At 40.2% G+C, this 19,572-nt stretch overlaps 1 protein-coding gene across 1 annotated transcript in view; it reads left to right on the top strand.

Annotated features, from left to right (window-relative positions):
• LOC124619197 (CCR4-NOT transcription complex subunit 6-like) overlaps positions 1–19,572 on the top strand; it is a 139,369-nt gene that overhangs the window by 43,354 nt on the left and 76,443 nt on the right. Inside the window, exons 3-4 of the mRNA XM_047145415.1 lie at positions 4,323–4,477; positions 6,670–6,821. Of these exons, the coding sequence (XP_047001371.1) occupies positions 4,323–4,477; positions 6,670–6,821 (307 nt within the window). The remainder of the gene's footprint in view (positions 1–4,322; positions 4,478–6,669; positions 6,822–19,572) is intronic.

The following is a 19,572-nucleotide window of genomic DNA, read 5'->3' as shown; positions in this document are numbered from 1 at the left end:
GTATTTTGCTAGTTTCTGCTCGTTCTAGAAAGAAGTTTCTTAAATTGTCTACCTGTCCATAATGTAGGTTTTTTATGTCGATGAATCCCCTTCCTCCTTCCTTTCTGCTTAATGTGAATCTTTCTGTTGCTGAATGTATGTGATGTATTCTATATTTGTGGCATTGTGATCGTGTAAGTGTATTGAGTGCTTCTAGGTCTGTGTTACTCCATTTCACTACTCCAAATGAGTAGGTCAATATTGGTATAGCATAAGTATTTATAGCTTTTGTCTTGTTTCTTGCTGTCAATTCTGTTTTCAGTATTTTTGTTAGCCTTTGTCTATATTTTTCTTTTAGTTCTTCTTTAATATTTGTATTATCTATTCCTATTTTTTGTCTGTATCCTAGATATTTATAGGCATCTGTTTTTTCCATCGCTTCTATGGAGTCACTGTGGTTATTCAATATGTAATCTTCTTGTTTAGTGTGTTTTCCCTTGACTATGCTATTTTTTTTACATTTGTCTGTTCCAAAAGCCATATTTATATCATTGCTGAATACTTCTGTTACCTTTAGTAATTGGTTGAGTTGTTGATTGGTTGCTGCCAGTAGTTTTAGATCATCCATGTATAGCAAATGTGTGATTTTGTGTGGGTATGTTCCAGTAATATTATAGCCATAATTTGTATTATTTAGCATGTTGGATAGTGGGTTCAGAGCAAGACAGAACCAGAAAGGACTTAATGAGTCTCCTTGGTATATTCCACGCTTAATCTGTATTGGCTGTGATGTGATGTTATCTGAATTTGTTTGAATATTAAGTGTGGTTTTCCAGTTTTTCATTACTATGTTTAGAAACTGTATCAATTTAGGATCTACTTTGTATATTATTATTATTATTATGATTATTATTATTATTATTACTATTATTATCATCATCATCATCATCATCATCATCACTACCATTATTCTTTTCTGTGTGATGCCAATAAGTGTGTCATGGTTGCCATTTTATGCAACTATTTATTTTATCGTGCTGAGTTTTCGTGCTTCACATATTTATCTCTGTTAACTAGTGCTCTGTAGGCAACATATTTTGTGTGTTGTAGGGTGGCAAGGTGAGCTGTACACACACACACACACACACACACACACACACACACACAAAATTAACAAAAGTAAATTATGACTCTACGATGTGTCCCCCCCCCCCCCCCCCCCCTACCAAAAAAAAAAAGAGTACATTACATAATCTAAAAGTGATGGAAACAAGGATATTAAAACTTTCGTGACAGCACGATAATTACATGCTCATTTTCACATTTACACAATATTATGCTTTTTCTATCACACTTCAGTAGTTTAAACTATGCACTGAATAATTTCCCCCATCTTACACTCTGGAAGCCACTCTTTAGAGCAGCATGTGTTTCAAGGCCCCTGAAACAAACAAAAAAGGGCAATCAGCAGCAGGATCATTCTTATTATGTAAGACATTACATTAGTTTTCCGTTTGTGTTTACAACACCCGCTCCACATTTTCTGGCATTCTGAAGGACCTGCATTGGCCATGTGTATCTATTCTTAGTGTGCTACCAGTTTCCTCCGTCTGCCGAACCCAGGACCGAATTGTGTTTGCATTAGGAATGGCATTGTTGTGTGGAATGTTGAACTGTTGCTGAAAAGCTCATTGTGTTGCGATCACAGATCTGTTGTTTTCATAATAAGCACGAAAGGCAAAACCATGATGTGCACCGGTCCAGAAATGGGGTCAACAACTGAACAAAGGCAGACCATGTGCAACTGCCTACCCCCACCAAAGCCCCAGTGGTAATCGATAGAAACAGTCAGTTCTGCCGCACCCTGTACTATTTGCTTTCACGTGCTACCTCTGTTTCACTTGTCAGAAAAATACAATCTGCAGTATTGGATATGTTATACATATTACTTGGCTTTTGAGACCTGTTGTTAAAAAGTGTTTCTGCAACTTCAACATAAAAATATTGCTGACGTAATTTGGATCCCTACATCTTTCTCTAAAATTATATTACTGCTATCTTCCCTAACAGACCCTTTGCTATACCCATTTACATGTGACCATACAGTCTTGGAAATGTTTTTAGAAGTTGAAATTTGTTTCTGGTAAAATCTGGAGTTAGTTTCTCTTATAACTGTACTATAGACTCTCTCCTTCTTGTTATATGTGCCAATGTTAGTCGTAGTTGTGTTTATCCAACAATTTTCAGTGCTAGTTTTAGATCCTCCTTCGGTTTTATAATATCTAAGGTGATCCATTTCCTAGTAACTCCCATATTTAGACTTCTGGATACAATGGGACAAGCAATATTTATGTAATAACTTAGTGTTGAGCAAAAATATTCACCTTTTTCCTCGACATAATCTATGGAGTGTGTTTCCTTCCCGTCTTCTATCTTTAGTAATGTTTGTAATTTATGCAAATTTTCTGGTTTTAGCTATCTAGATTCTAGCAGAATTTTTTCACAGTTAACGTTTATTCCTGATCTTTCAAGAATTTGCCTAGTCTGATATACTAATGTTTATTACTTAACTGTTTATGTGGTCTGAGGAATATTAGTAATTACATTTATTGATAATTGCACCTACTATATTTGAACCTATTGCTTGACCTTTATATGGTATGTAAATTTTGTTATTAAATGTGAAATAGTTGTTTACAGTACTGGTTCAAGCAGGTCCCTGAATTCAACAGTTTATGACAATGAGAGCTTTTTATGTTTTAGAAGATTTGACCTAATGACTTTGAATGATACTGGGATGGGTATGTTGTGTTTAGGTTTGTAATGTCACACAATATTAATTGGATGTAATGGCAGTGTTGATGTCTTTAATTTCCCCAGTTAGCTGCTGACTATTTTTTACTGATTTGTTTCATCTTTTTTTACTCATATATGTCTTGGCTATTATTTGCTTCCTGGGTCCACAGTGGATCTAGTGACACAATCTCCTTTGTGTATTTTTGGTGGTGATTTTGTCTTTGATGCCTGAGATATCATAATATTGCTATACTTTCTCTTACAGTAAGTTAGCAAGCAATGTTTGTTCTTCAGCTGTGATTTGAGCTTTGTCTGAAATACTTTTGGGGGATCTTTTTGTATTTCAGTAATGTTCTCAGTGAAAAATCCAATGTTTTCCTTATGAATTCTTCTTCCTCCATTTTATGCAATGTTCCGTTTGTCTGCCTGGGGTAAGTATATCTTCGAGTGTTCTCCTGTCATCTTGGTGGGCATTGTAACGTGCTTCTTGTCTGTTTACCTCAGTAGTTATGGCTGTCAGTGCCTTCTGAGCCATAACAGTCATTTTGTTATTTCTCAGCTTTGCTGTATCTGCAACATTTTTTTGTTGCAGCAATATCATCTTTCTTAAGGCAATGTGATGGTGAGAATGGACAAAAAATGTTGAGCCAGTTCATTTTCTTTGTATAGTATCATTGCAAGCCTTCACACTGTGTCGGAATGTACTCTTGGCTGTTCATCATGGCAAATATTGCAGCTCGCAACTGAACATGCACAGAACTATGGATTTTCATGGTATCAACTGGGTGAAGTAGTTGTAGATGTATTTCAAAAAGTGTGACAGTGTTGATTTTGACTGTGGTGGTTGAACTCGCTCACAGCTCCAGTTAGCCAGAGCTTATGTAAGGAACTCGGAATGTGTCCTCCTGGCTGGCTGCCCTTCTGTGGCTGTGCTGGTGAACAGTAGGCATTATGCACACATGGCACGAACTCACTTGTGACAGTTTATGTTCTGACAAAACTTGTATCTCACATGCTGAAAGCCTTCCAGTTAGCGAGGGTCATTATTCTAAGGTCTCATTACCCACCATTTGTATATCCGGGCCAGATGTCTTCTGCCTGTGAACAAATAATTCGAATCTGTCTGTGACAGTGTTCTTCATATGAGATGAAATAAAGTATGTCCAGGAGAAACATTCTCTACAGTGGACAGTGTGTGACACGGCAAGACAAACACCGAGCGAGTTGGTTGAGACAGTGGTAAGTGGTAATAAGGTGTAGGACTCACACTCACGAGGACAGCAGTTCAAGTTCCCATATGGCCATCTCGATTTAGGCTTTCCACGATTTCCCTAAATTTCAGAGCAAATACAGGAATGATTCCTTCAAAAGGACACCATCGATTACCTCGCCTGTCATTCCCCAATTTGAATCTCGTCCTCCATCTCTAATGGCATGGTCAATCCAAATTGCAATCTCGGTTGCCTGCTGTTTCTAGGTAGACAAAAGATGAAATTTCCGTATGTTGTGTATATGTGTGTCATTGATTCCTGCGTACTTACCTGCAGGAAGTGGAGACAAACCAGTTCTACAGCTTCTTCCTGCCACAACTCAAGATGGATGGCTACGACGGCATCTTCTCACCCAAGTCGCGTGCCAAGACCATGACAGAGAACGAACGCAAGTTCGTCGACGGCTGCGCCATCTTCTACCGCACTGCCAAGTGAGTACCTAACATGTGCTACCTGCTAGCTGCAGCTATTACCTTGCTATACACTGGCATGCAAACGGCTGGGCAGGGTGTCAGCTGGAGTGGCGAAGTGCTTGTTGCCTCGCAGCCCAGTCCCTTGACAGTGAGATCGAGCCTACAGACATTTTGCCCGGCACGGCTCAGCTCGGTACAGGAGTCCTCTCAGTTTGAATGGCTGAAACGTGTTAGAAACGACTGTAAAATACAGAAATATGCTTATTGTACAACCCATTACCTAAATGATCATGAAGTAATTTAGCTGTAACACACTGCACTGTCCTGCAGTTGATGTTTGATGGTCAGCAAATGTAAAGATTTCAGCAGTGTCAGATGCTGAAGAAATGATACCTCATACCACATGATGTCACTATTCATGTGTGTCTCCAGACATTTTCTTCTTTGAAAATGACATCTTTTAAACAACTGCTGCGAGCACTTACAACAGAAAGTTAATATATATCTTAACATAAGCAGCAGCACGTAGTGTCATATTTCGAAGCATACATGTTGGTGTGTTGTCGTATGTTCCTCCTTTACTCACTATTGAGGTGCAAATGAGAGTTTCAGTGAATTGGTTGGAACACAGTGGAATGGAACAGCTTGTGGCAATGGTCTAATGTGATCACTGTGGCTTTTAATGTCGGACTACGGCAGCGTGGATACAGTGAGTATGATGTACTGTGTCCGTGTGTTGCCCTTGTCAGGTGTGTGTGCTGTTCCTGGCTGCTTTGTTTCAGTCACTTCATTGGAAATCCACAGTTGAACCCACAGAGACACTGCAGTGTCTCTTTTGGGGAATATGTGATACTGCGTGTGTTAATATATATATCATTCCAAGTAAATGCTTAGCTTGTTAGCTGGACAATGCCTCCCTTTTGTGTCACTTGTGACTGTTTCTCCAGCAACTTGTACTTGTGCAGTCTGTAGATTTGTTCATCTTCAAACATCAACTGTACACGAATGCAGACTTTTACAGATCAGTTACATTTGTGACTAGTGGAACAGGCACATAACCATATTTAAAAATAATTTGTATTCTCCCATGAAGTAATTTTCTGGAGGCACTCGTTATGCACAGCACGACCAGTGTGTTGCAGTCCTAGGTGCCAGGGAAAGCCTGGGAATGTAGACAGAGTGACATGCAGTCTGAGCCTAGCGAAGTGTTTTCTGACTGCTGCACTTGCCATGGTCCAATTACTGCAGTTTAGTGTCATGGTACAACCTGATCTAGTCAATTCCCTTCATCTGGCACATCTCTCAGCAAAATTTCTTGCTTTGTTACAGAAACTTGTCAGACTGCCCTTGCACAAAAATCACATATTATTTTCGCATCTCGAGTACTGAGACTTGTCCCTGATACTGGATGTCATCGATATTTGAAGTTTTCTCTGAAATCTCAAAGAACTATGTGACAGGATGATTAGTCATTAGTCGACAGTGTTATCTCCTCTTGGTAAGCATTTGTGTATCGTCGACACTATGTTAATCCGTGTTTCCTTCATCCGTTATAATACCTGTGAGTGTATTACCGTGGGGGTATTTATTTCAAATGGACATCTATGCAGAAGTGCTGTGAGGTTGAAAGTTGTAATGAGGCATTTACATTGCACTCGATTTTAGAACAGTGAAGCCCAGATACCTGAATCCAGTATGAGAGTTGCACAAGTTAGTATAATAAATAGGACATTTACTGAATTTTACATTGGTGCTTGTCAGAACATGATAATAATATTGAAAAGGAAAAACAGTTCCTAGGTTCTGCAAAATTTTGCAGAAAATTAGGAACTGTTCCTTCTTTATAATATAAATAGGTCAGTCAGTACATCAAAATTTTGCACAGATGACACACACAAAGTAATCGGGTCTGTTCCTGATGGCCGTTGTCCAGTGCGGCGTGGGATGACTGGGGTGGTCGCTAGATCCCCTGATTTGGATTAAGTGTGGGCCATTGTGCTGGTGGTCTGTTGAGTAACGTTATTTGCAGGTGACTTGGCTTAATTGATGGCAGGTGTCTTTATATGCCACACTGTAATTTGATGTAACGCTTATGCAGATGAGAATAGTTATCTGACATGTATGTGCCATAATACCTGACCTTGCATTTACACACATATTTTCCCATTCCAAGTGTAAGCAAACTAAAATATGTTACTGACTTCTTTCAGATTTACCTTGATAAAGGAGCACTTGGTGGAATTCACGCAGCTGGCGATGGCCAATGCGGAGGGCTCAGACAACATGCTGAACCGTGTCATGCCAAAAGACAACATTGGACTAGCAGCCCTTCTGCACACCAAGGAGGCTGCCTGGGACAATGGTGAGTTTCATTTCTGCCCCCTTCCATTCACTCGTGTGAAAAGTCTAACAGTTAACAGAATTATAAACCTTATCTTCCTTGAAAGATGCTGGACAATTGAGAAAAGAAACTCAATTTCAGCATTCCAAATGGGAATGTGAGAAAAATTAGTACTTGTGCAAAGAGGTCACAGACCAGAACACTTTTGTCTAAGAAGTTTCTTTGTTTTTTGCTGTCATCAAAATTCTCTTCCTGGCAGTGCAGCATCTCTCACTTGGAACAGGTGTGGACTGCTGGCACAAGATACTACGTGTGGTTCTTGACTGTTAGTTCCATTACCTGTTTCTAACAAGAGGTGTTTCTGCAGTATATTGTCAAGTTTTCTGTGGTATGGGTTTATGGTAACAGTTCATGTATGGCATATTCTAAAAAAGAGGCATGTGACATGCTTACAGTACTCGAAAAATGTTGCCAAATTTATGTACAAGTAGAATGGGTTTGAGCAGAGATATAACAAGGATGAAATTTACAGTGAGTGGATGCACAGATTGGTAATAGTGACAAACAAGTTGGAAGAGCTTTGTGAAGTTTGGAAGGTAGGTGATGAGGTGCTGGCAGAATTGAAGCTGTGAAGATGGGCCGTGAGTCATGCTTGGGTAGCTCTGTTGGTGGAGCGTTTGCCCGCAAAAGGCAAAGGTCCCACATTTGAGTCTCAGTCCATCACACAGTTTTAATCTGCCAGGAAGTTTCATATCAGCACACACTCTGCTGCAGAGTGAAAATCTCATTCTATCAAGTTGGTAGATATGTCAAGGATGATAGAAGTGCACATAGTCTTGGTGCAGTAAAACTTACCCCCATATCTTTCTACATGAAGAACAGAATGTGATTCTAGGGTGAACAGAAATGCCTCTTGTGGAGAACTGCTTGCTCCCAGACACAGAGATAATTCAGAAAACTCAAAAATACTACTGCACAAGATGAAACATGTTTTGAGTTCTTATCACTGTAAACTGAAACAGTAAAATGTGATATTTCATAATAATTTGATACAAGTATTAGAACAGCTAACAAAGTTTGTTCAAAGTTACAGTCTAAGAAAAAGTTCTTTCCTCACTGCAACAAATCCCCAAGATTGTCGAAGCTTTACAGAATCTCAAAATTTAGCATGAAGTTCAATGTGAGATGCATTTGATAGTTTCCAAAGAACACCAGTGTCAATACTCAATCAATATCTTCAGTGTGCGATAACAATGGTGATGTTATCGATGATAGTGACACTAAAGCAGCGTTGCTAAACATGGTTTTCCAGAATTCGTGCACAAAAGAAGACAAAGAAATATTCCAGAATTTGAACAACTACCAACATGAGTAACTTAGAAGCAGATATCCTTGGTGTAGCAAAGCTGCTTAAAACTCTTAAGAAAGGCATGGCTTCCAGTTCAAATTGCTTACCTGTCAGGTTCCTTTCAGAATATGCTGTTACGATAGCTCCATACTTAGCAGTCGTATATACCCACTCTCGCATGTAGAATGATCTGTATCCAAAGACTGGAAAGTTGCACAAGTCACACCACCAGCCAAGAAAGGTAACAGGAATAATTTTCTGAATTATAGATCCATATCACTACGTTGATTTGCAGTAGGAGTTTGGAATGTATGTGTGCTTGAATGTTATGAATTGCCTTCAAGAAAATTATTTATTGACAAATAGGCAACACAAACTCAGAAAATATTTTTCTAGTAAAGCACAACCAGCTCCTTATTCCATGAAGTAATGAGTACTACTGACAGTGGACATCAAATTGATTCCATATTGTTACATTTACAGGAGACTTTTGACACTGTTACTCACAAGTGACTTCTAATTAAATTGTGTGCTAGTGAAGTATTGTCTCAGTTGTGAGATAGGGTTTTTGATTTCCTGTTGGAATGGTCACAGTTCATAATAATTGATGGAAGATCATTGAGTAAAACAGGAGGAATATCTGGCATTTCCCAAGGAAGTGTTACAGGCCCTCTGTTGCTCCTGATCTACATCAATGATTTAAGAGCCAATTGTGAGCAGCCTACTTAGATTGTTTGCAGATGATGCTGTCATGTACATCTACATCTACATCTACATCTACATCTACATCCATACTCCGCAAGCCACCTGACGGTGTATGGTGGAGGGCAACATCATAGAAAGACATCAGGTGATCAAAACAAATAGCAAAATGATTTTGAGAAGATTGGTGCAAAAAGTGGCAATTGACTCTAAATGATGAAAAGTGTGAAGTCATCCACATGGGCATCAAAGGAACCCACTAAATTTCACTTACCTAATAAATCATACAAATATAAGGGCTGTAAACTCAAGTAAATACTGAGGTATTACAATTATGAATAACTTAAATTGGCACATTCGCATAGATAATGTTATGGGGAAAGCAAAAGGAAGACGTGAGATTTACTTGGCAGAGCACTTAGAAAATGTAACAGGTCTACTAAAGAGACTGCTTACTTTATATGTGTCCACCCTCTTCTGGAGGATTGCTGTGTGATGTCGGATCAACATCAGATGGGACTGATGGAGGACACCAAGAAAGTTCAAAGAAGGGCAGCTTGTTTTATATTATTGGAAATAAGGGAGAATGAGTGCTGGGGATATGACATATGAATTGGAGTGGCATTTATTAAAACAAAGGCATTTTTCACTGTAGCAGGACCTTCGTGTGAAATTTTGTTTGCTAACTTTTTCTTCAGAGTGTGAAAATGTTTTGTTGGTGTCCACCTGCATTGAGAGAAATGATCATTATAACAAGAGAAATCAGAGCTCGCATGGAAAGATTTAAGTGTTTATTTTTCCTGTGTGCTGTTCAAGAGTGAAACGGTAGAGAAGAAGCTTAAAGGTGGTTCAATGAAATCTCTGCCAAGCACTTAATTGTGAATTGAAGAGTAATTGTATAGATGTAGATTAAAAAAAAAAAAACACTTCAATTATCATTCAATTGTTTTTACTCATCTCAAGTGTTGTTAAAATTGTCAGCTTCAGGATGCGGTTTTCAATGACACACACACACACACACACACACACACACACACACACACACACACACAAATTGTTAGACACAAAGGACCAGTTTTGGGAGCCCTTTTCAATAATACTACCTTTTTCCATGATTGAAGTTTCAAGTTTAGTTTGTTATCTTCATTTTACAGCAGCTTCCAGCCAATGTAAGGTTCACAGTTGTTTTTGCCCTTACCAGTTTACCTATATCAGATTCTACCCCACAAATAATGGGCACATTGTTTCCAAAAAAAATTGTGTCTATGGAAGGGCTCGTGAACAGTCAACTTCACAATTACATCTCTAGTGTGTTACACGGCTCCAGCAAGTGTTACTGTTTGCATATTGTAATTACCAGCTCCCTGGGCTACATCAGTTTCAGGCAGTGTTCTGTTACTGATGTCTAACATGAGAAATTATAACAAAGCTTAAAATGGTTAACCTAAGACAGCCAAGTACAATGACACAAGAAGGCAGAAAAGTTAACGAGCAAATAAATATAATGAATTAATTAAAATATGGAGAGAGAGAGAGAGAGAGAGAGAGAGAGAGAGAGAGAGAGAGAGAGCGTGCTACATATTTACAGGATGAACATTAATAAAACCGACAAATTGCAAGGATGTGACTGGAAATGGAGGAAAAAAGGTCCTATGAACATATGTGCAAAAATGCCATGGTAGAGGGCACTAACGAATGAAAGTCTCTTGTGTGTTGCAGGCTGTGTGATTGAGACAGTGTACTGTAAGCAGCAGAATGGTCTGGTATTCATGTTGGAAACAAACAGAGATGGTGTCTGTGTACCGCCAAGCAGATGGGATCGGTGGAGAGGCAGCACAGCTATACAAAAACAAGTACCCTCACAGACACCGACTGTATCACACAACATTTCAAGCCCTTTTTGGGCATTTGTGTGATCACAGGTCCCTCCAGACAGATGAGCACGCAGGGATGTGGCGGACACTGCGTATGTCAGATCTGGACGACCCGGTTCAACAGGATATTGAGGTGAACCGTAGTGCAAGCTCCAGGCAAGTGCCCTGCCAACACGGTGTAAGCTAAAGTACGATTATGTGTTTCCTGCACGAAAACTGATACTATCCCTATCACCTGCGACGAGTGCATGGATTAGCAACAGCAGATTTCCCTATACGGGAAGGATTTTGCCGATGGTTTGTGCACCGGCCATCACAATTATGTGATTTCTGTCATCAATCCTCTTTACCAATGAAGCAGCCTTCACCAGATCTGGCATCATAAATCTACATAATCATCATTTACGGGCTGCAGATTATTCTCAGGGAATGGTTGTGGTGTCCCATCAGCATCAGTTCAGCATCAGTGTGTAGGCAGAGATTCTTGCCAACCACATACTTGGACTGTTTGTTATTCGACCGTGCATTGATGGAGGAATGTGCCTGGACTTCCTACAGAATACTATGCACGGGCTGCTTGAGAAAGTTTCTTTGGCAATATGACAGGTTATACGGTTTCTACAGGATGGAGCATCACGCTACTTCCGCATTACATTTCGCAGACCTCAACATCTTCCCTGGACATTGGACTTAAACTTCAAGGATTTTTACCTCTGGGGGCATCTGAAAAGTGTTGTGTATGCTGAACCAGTTTCTAATGTGCAGACACTTCAACAGCGTGTTAATGATGCCTGTGACACTCTTTGGAGAGAGGCTGGAACATGCAAAAGAGTGCAGCAATCCATGATATGATGTGTGCACTTCAACTGTGACATGAATGCTGTGCAGCTCTGTACTATGTTTTGGGACAATTTTTGTCATTGCACGCACACCATCTATTTCGGGACACACATTCACAGGACATTTTTCCTCCATTTCCAGTCAGGAATCTATCTCTGTAGTTTGTTGGTTTTGTTAATTTCCACCTCTTGAAAGGTGTTCATGGGTAGCTGTGTAGAGCATTCATTGTTACTACTCTGTGTGAAGAACTCGGTTGTGTCGCTGCCAGTGTATCTTTGTAAACACTGTTTGTGAAGATAGTTACAAATAAAATAGTTTTTTTTCCACACAGCAATCAACCTGCAAGTGATGGTACTGGATCAAATGGTATGTTTTACTGCTGTGTCATAAGAATTGGGCATTGCAGTGGAAATTGAAGGGTGGTTGTTGGAGAATATTCAGAGGATGTCTTATACATACAGTCTTGTGAACAATTATAAAAAATTGTATCCACTAATCAGTCGTCTACAAAAATGCTGTGAGGCCTGAATAATATTAGTTTCCATATGAATCCTACCTAATTCATTTTGCTGTATTTGGAATCTCATGTCTTCTGTTTTATCCAGTCAAATAACTTCATATTCAAGATATTTATGTGTATTACTAATGCCTACCAATATAGATTTTATATTGGTATCACCTATAGCTTGTCTCCATTCTCTTTTGTAATGTATTATGCCTCTGTAAATTATTATATGCGCTGTTCTTTTCTCTGTTTCTTTTGGTCCTGTGCCAGTTATGACCTTTCCACTTAAGTTGCTGTACTCTTTAGATTATGGTATTGGCACTTAACTATACTTGGCAGAGCATTGGCTAATTTTGAGCCTGGATTTTTGAAGATCCTTTTCATGAAACGGTATTATTTGGCTGCTAATATATGAGCTCTGTTCAGAAAAATTTGGAACATTGTCCACAAAATTTTTCTGTTCTTACTTTTCACTTATTGTTCGTTATCTCCTTTGAAATAGAGCACAATTGATACACTGCTCTGAACACCGTTTTTCCACTTCTGGAAGAAGTCTCGGTATGCCTCTTGCTGGATAGGACGAAACACCGTCTGCGAATTTTTTTTTAGCTCTTCTATCACTGTAAATCTTCTTCCTGTCAGTGGGTTTTCAACTTTGGAATGCATCGGTCTCGAGAGTACGGAGGATGAAGCAGCACAGTAATTTCATTTTTTGTGCAATAGTCATGCATGAACAGGGATGAATGTGTGGCTGTGTTATCATGATGCGAGAGCTGTGAATTGTCTCACCACATTTCAGGCCATTTTCCATCTCACATTTTCTCACAGGTGCTGCAACACATCCTGATAGTACCATTGATTAACAGTTTGTCCCTTGGCAAAAACTCATGATGCACTAATCATTCAGAGTCAACGAAAACTATCAGAACGACTTTGACATTTGATCTGATGAGCTTTTTTTGGTTGTGGAGAACCTTTCCCAATGTATTGTGAAGATTGAACCTTGGTCTCAACATCATAATCATAGACCCACATCTTGTCACCAGTTATGATTCTCTTGAGGAATGTCTCATTCTCATTTGTGCGATCCAGAAGCTTTTTACATTTTTATTTTCATTTTGGACGTTTCTAAAAAAAATTCTGATGAAAATATGTGTTAGCTAGTGAGAAGCTGTTCCTAAATAATTTGATTGGAATGCTTGGGGCATGTTTAGACAATTTGTTATGTATTTTGATTGCCGTGTACATATAGTTGTTAATAGTTTTTGCTAGTCATTTTTGTGTTAATAGCAGAGAAGTACAGGTTATTATATTACAATAATTTCTTTGATTTGTTACAAATAAAGTAGATGGTTTGGCAAATCAGTATATTCAGTCAGATGTTGATAAGATTTTCAAGTGGTGCAAAGACTAGCACCTTGCTTTAAATGTTCAGAAATGCAAAATTGTGTACTTCGTAAAAAAAGTGGTAGTAGGCTTTGATTATAATATCCAAGTTTAACAGTTGGATTTGCTCAATTCATTCAAATACCTGAGTGTAACATTTTGCAGGGATTTGAAATGGAACAATGACAGAGGCTTAGTCATAGTTAAAGCAGGTGGTATGATAGTAGGGCAATGCAGTAAGTATACGGAGAAGACTGCTAGATTACTCTGTGACACATCGTAGAATATTGCTCAAGTGTGTGGGACATGTACCAAATAGGACTACCAAGGATATTGTATGTATACAGAAAAGGACAGCACAAATGGTCACAGGTTTGTTTAACCCATGAGTGAGTGTCATAGAGATGCTGAAAGAACTGAACTGACAGACCCTTGAAGATACATGCAAACTACCCCGAGAAAGCCTACTTACAAAGTTTCAAGAACCACCTATAAATTATGACTCATCGGGATATACTGTAATCCCATACATATCAAACACATAGGGCTCTTAAGGACAGGATTAGATTATTTACAGAGCATACAGAGACATTTAAATACTCATTCTTCCCATGCTTTGTAGGTGGACAGACTGGGAAAAAGACACCAATAACTGGTACAGTGGGAGGTACTCCCTGCCATGCACTTCAAAGTGGTTTGCAGAGTATGAACATAGCTGTAGCAGTAGCTGCATGTATAGCCTGTTCAAAAAGTGGTAAACAAATTCTGATTGGTAGTGCAGGAGTGGAGGAAGCAGGAAGCAGGAAGCAGGCTCCACCCACTGACTCCCAGTTCATAGGCTGGCAAGGGGGGAGGGTAACAAGCCACTCACTGCTGGCACTATGCTTGAGCTCATGTATCAGTCAACGTAGGCCAAGAAAAAAAGATAAAAAAGAAAAAAGAGAAAATTAACCACAAGGAATTATCCATGTGGAACAAAAATAGGTCTGTGTGATGTACATGTGCAGAAAAACGAATGATTACAGTTTCCACAAAGCTGTATGATTTATTCAAGAGAAAGAGCTTTACAAATTGAGCCTGTTCGTAATGCACTGTGCCATGTCTGGACCTTGTGTAAGTGGTAATTTCACTTGGCATTGATTGATACAGTTTTTGGATGTCCTCCTGAGAGATATTGTGCCAAATTCTGTCCAATTGGCATGTTAGATCATCAAAATCTCAAGATGGTTGCAGGGCCATGCCCATAGTGCTCCAAATGTTCTCAACGGGGGAGAGATCTGGCAACTTTGTTGCGTAAGGTAGCATTTAGCAAGTATCAAAGACAAACAGTAGAAGCTCTTGTTCTGTGCGGTCCAGCATAATTTTGCTGAAATTCGAGCCAAGGATGGGTTGCCATGGAGGGCAATGAAACAGGATGTAGAATATTGTTGATGTATTGCTGTGCTGTAAGGATGCTATGGATGACAACCAAAGGGTCCAGCTATGAAAAGAAATGGTCACCCTAGATGATCACTCCTGTTCGTCAGGCTGTGTGGTGGGTGACAGTCGGGTTGGTATGCCACCGATGCCCGGGGCATCTTCAGACGTGTCTTCGGCCTAGAATGTCGTCGACTGGAGTAGAACTGTCTTAAGTTATCAGACCCAATTCCAGCTGAACACTGGTGACCAGAAAAGACATCTCTGGGCAGGGCCCTCCAACGATCTTGGGATTTTGATGATCTAACCTGCCATTTCGACAGAATTTGGTATGATATCCCTCAGGAGAACATCCACAGTTCTGTCAATTAATGGTAACCTGAATAACTCTTTGCATAAGAGCCAGAGGTCAACCAATGCATTATTGACTTGCTCAATTTGTCAAGCTCTTTCTCTGAAATAAATCATTCGATTTTTCTGAAACTGTAATCATTAGGATGCTGTACAAGTACATCATATCTGCAGATTTACATCCTGTTCACATAATTCCTTCATAGTGCATCATTTTTATGTCTTAGAGTGTATTACATGTGGCACTGAGAACCATATGTCAGTGGCTACAAATTGTGCGTCTGTGAAAGTAAAAACAGAAACATGAGCATAACAAAAGCTTACAGGATTTGTGAAATCAAAATTGATACTTTAATTCTGAATGAATTGATAGTATTTGTGGCTACTAATTCCCTGACAGTTCTCATAGAAAACTAAAAATTAAAAAGAGCCAGTAGTAAAACAGCTGTGATGTTACTGCCTATCTAAGTTTAATCAAGGTAGAGTATTTATGTGGCTGCTTCCCTGCTGGCTCATTTAAGTTCTACACTGAAATGCAAGCACCAGTGAATAATGTCTTCATGCTTAGCAATCAGGATATTATTCTGCACTTTTTTCATGTGACTCCCATGCACAACAAAATATTTCTCAGAGCTGTGATACCAAAAGTCCAGCCAATCCTTTCTTCTATGGTTGGTCAAGACTGGAAGCAGTCTGCTGCACCAAGTAGAAGTCTTTGATTGTTTGTGTAATGACATCCCTGTCGAAGTTATCCAACTGGATTTTCCCTGCGGATCTCTTCCTAATTGAAAAAAGAATTTTAAAACAGTCAGTAGTTAGGATTGCATTCTAACAAGGAGAGATCCCCAGGCAAGAGGCTGGCATTTTGAAATAACCTTTATGGCTGTGTAGGTTAGGGTCCCAGGTATCGCACCGTGGAGCCACAACTAATTGAATGAAAATAATGATGACAGTGATTTCTATAAAGATGTAAGAAAAATTGACATGTGATTGGACCCATAGCCACTAACTTCAACACAGCGGTGAAGTAACTAAACCAATATGTTACAGTTAGGGTACAGAAATTAATTTTGTTATTGAATCGATAGTCATCTAGGGGATTGTAGAAAATTCTTCTTTGTGGATTACGTGCAGATGAGGAGCCACCAGGGTAAACCATTACAACGTACAATATAATACCCGGGATCCAAGCCCACACAACCACATACATGGTTTCAAAATGTTGATTCCACCATTGGGGACCTCTCCCTCATAGGGGAAGAGTACCACAAGTATCTACAATTAATAACAGTGCTTTTAAACAAACAAATAAAGTGAGAATTTAAAGTAATTTGAACAGAGGAAAAGACAGTTTCAGCTCAAAGCGCTGTCAGACTGAAAAAAAATTCGATGTAACCGCTATTTGACTGTATATTACCATATTTATCTTTGAAAACAATAAATTTTTGACAGAATAATTGAATTGGAGAGATAAAAATATCTACTCACAAAGTGAAGCTTTTGGAGCCAGTGGCTTCTTTGTCAGGCAGAACCATTAAAGAGGAGTGAAGGAAAATGACTGAAGAGGTCTAGGACAAGGGGTAGATTTAAGGGAAAGTCACCCAGAACTGCAGGTCAGGGGAGACTTACCATATGGGGTGAGAAGGAAAGACAGATTGTGGAAGACTGCATCGATGAAATTTGAAAATCTGAGAGCTTAAAAGTGGGAGACAGGGTAATATGCAGGTGAGAGGTTACTGCTTAAACATCATGCATGAGTTAAGAAGAGTGAAAAGCTAAGTGTATTGTATGTAACAGAGGTGGGAGGGGGTGGTGGAAAATAGACAGGTAAGACAATGAAAGATGCAGAAAACTAAAACGGAGTGAAGAAAAGAGTGGTTATTGTGAAGAAATGCTGAGACAGAAGCAATTAATGTAAATTAAGGCCAGGTGGGTGGCGAGAACCGAGGACATGTTGTAGCGTTAGTGGCCGGCCACCTGGTGTCTGAGGGAAGACTCCAGATGGTGCGTGTGGTGAAACAGGCGCCAATGTCACAACTGCCATGTTGTAAAGCATGCTCTGTGACAGGATATTACGTGTTGCCAGTGTACACCCTCTTCATAATTTGATGGTAGTCATCCTGATGTAAAAGGCCAAACAGTGTTTACATAACAGCTGATATGTAATCTGGTTTTTCACAGGTGGCTCTCCATTTGACAATATATGTTTTGCCAGTTACAGGGCTGCTGTAGATGTGGGTAGGAGGGTGTATGGGGCAAGTCTTGCAGTGGGGACGGTCACAGGGGTAGGCGCCACAGGGTAGGGAGATGGGAGCAGGAGCGTTGGGTCGGACAAGAATACTGGGAGGGCGACAAAAGCTATTCTGGCGTGGTGGGCAAAATTTCAGACAGAATGAACCTCATTTCAGGGCACGAGTTTAGGAAGGCATGGCCTTGTCGAAGTAGCTGATTAATACATTCCAGACCAGGATAATACTGAGTCACCAGTGGTGTGCTCTGAAGCTGTTTTTTGGAAGGATCAGCAGTACCAGGATTGGATGTGATGACCTGGGCAGTTTGCTTTTGAACGAGGCTGGTGGGGTAATTACATGCAGTGAAGGCTGGCGGGCGAATGGTGATGTGTAGCTGTAAAGTGTCTGCATCCAAACAAATATATTTGCCTTGAATGCCAAGGCTATATGGGAGGGAATGTTTGACATGGAAAGGATGGCAACTGTCAAAATGTAAGTACTGTTATTTGTTGGTAGGTTTAATGTGGACGAAGTGTGTATCTGGCATTTGTTGAGGATGAGATTTTTTGTATTGATTTGTGGGAAGAGACCAAACAGTGAGGTCATCAGGCTCGTCGGGTTAGGGAAGGGTGGGGAAGGAAGTCGGCCGTGCCCTGTGAAAGGAACCATCTCGGCATTTGCCTGAAACGATTTAGGGAAATCACAGAATACCTAAAGCAGGATGGCCGGATGCGGGATTGAAATGTCGTCCTCCCGAGAGGATGAGATCGACATCAATGAAACTGGCATGGGATTCAGAACAGGACCATGTGAAATTTAACTGGGAGAAGGTATTCAGAGATTCCAGGAATTTTAACAAGTCAGCCTCACCATGAGTCAATATGGTAAAAATGTCATCAATGTACCTATACCAAACCAGGGGCTGAAGGCTTATGGAACCCAGGAAATGCCCTCCAAGTGACCCCTGAAAAGGTTGGTGTAGGAAGGAGCCATCTTGGTTCTCATGGCCATACTCATGATCTGTTTGTATGTCTGCCCCTCAAAGGTGAAGTAGTTGTTGGTAAGTATAAAGTTGATGGTGTGTAGGGAGGCTGTCATAGGTCTGGAATCAGGCGGGCGCTGACTGAGGAATTGTTCAGCAGTAGATAGACCATGTGCATGGGGGATGTCGGTATAGAGGGAGGTGGCATCAATGGCGACAAGCAAGGTGTGTGGTGGGAGTGGGATGGACATGGATTTCAGATGATCAGCTAAGGCAGATATACATTTGGTGGGTGCTTTGAAGCCAGTAAGTATAGGATTGCCCTGATGATTTGGTTTGTGGATCTTAGGAAGAAGATAGAAGGTGGGGGTGTGTGGTTTGGGTGGGGTGGGAAGTTCTATGGATCGGGGTGTTAGTCCTTGTGAGGGGCCTGAGTTTTCTAGGAGGGACTGCAGGTCAGTTTGAATCACAGGGATGGGATCTTGATGGCAGACGCTGTGTGTAGAGGTGTCACCAGCTGGTGTAGACCGTCAGTAACATACTCCTTTCAGTTAAGTACTACAGTGGTAGATCCTTTGTCTACTGAGAGGATAATGATGAGGTCATCAGCTTTTAGGGAATGTAGAGCCTGGAGTTCTGCAGAGGACAGGTTAGGTTCATGTTGTAGGGACCTGAGGAAGGATTGCGAAGCAATGCTGGATATCAGAAAGTCTTGGAAGGCTTGTAAGGGATGATTTTGAGGTAGTGGTGGTGGATCAAGTTGGGATCATGGCCTGAAATGTTCAAGGCAGGGTTAAATGTCAGATTTGCTGTTGGAAAGGTTTTGGGATTGGGTGCTGCAAATTGACATTTCGAATTGATATTATGTGTGAAGGGAAGTAGTTCCTTCATGAAAGCAGCATGCTCAAATGCAGGTTTAGAGCTGAAAATGAGACCCTTATATAATACAGATAATTCAGAAGAGGAGAGTGATTTAGATCAGAGGTTAAGGATACTGTACTGTTATGGCTGGTTCTTGTGATTATGGGTTATTCTTGGTCTGGGTGGCAGTGGTGATGGCTGTGGGATGTTAAGGAGATTAGCCAAGCTCGGTTTGTAGGAGAAGAGTAGTGATTGACGGTGTGGCTGTTTAGGGAG

Source organism: Schistocerca americana, chromosome 6 (assembly GCF_021461395.2).
Source record: "Schistocerca americana isolate TAMUIC-IGC-003095 chromosome 6, iqSchAmer2.1, whole genome shotgun sequence".
NCBI classification, from domain to species: Eukaryota; Metazoa; Arthropoda; class Insecta; order Orthoptera; family Acrididae; genus Schistocerca; species Schistocerca americana.
The sequence above is the reverse complement of the archived record's forward strand: the minus strand, read 5'-3'. Positions and strand labels throughout refer to the sequence as shown.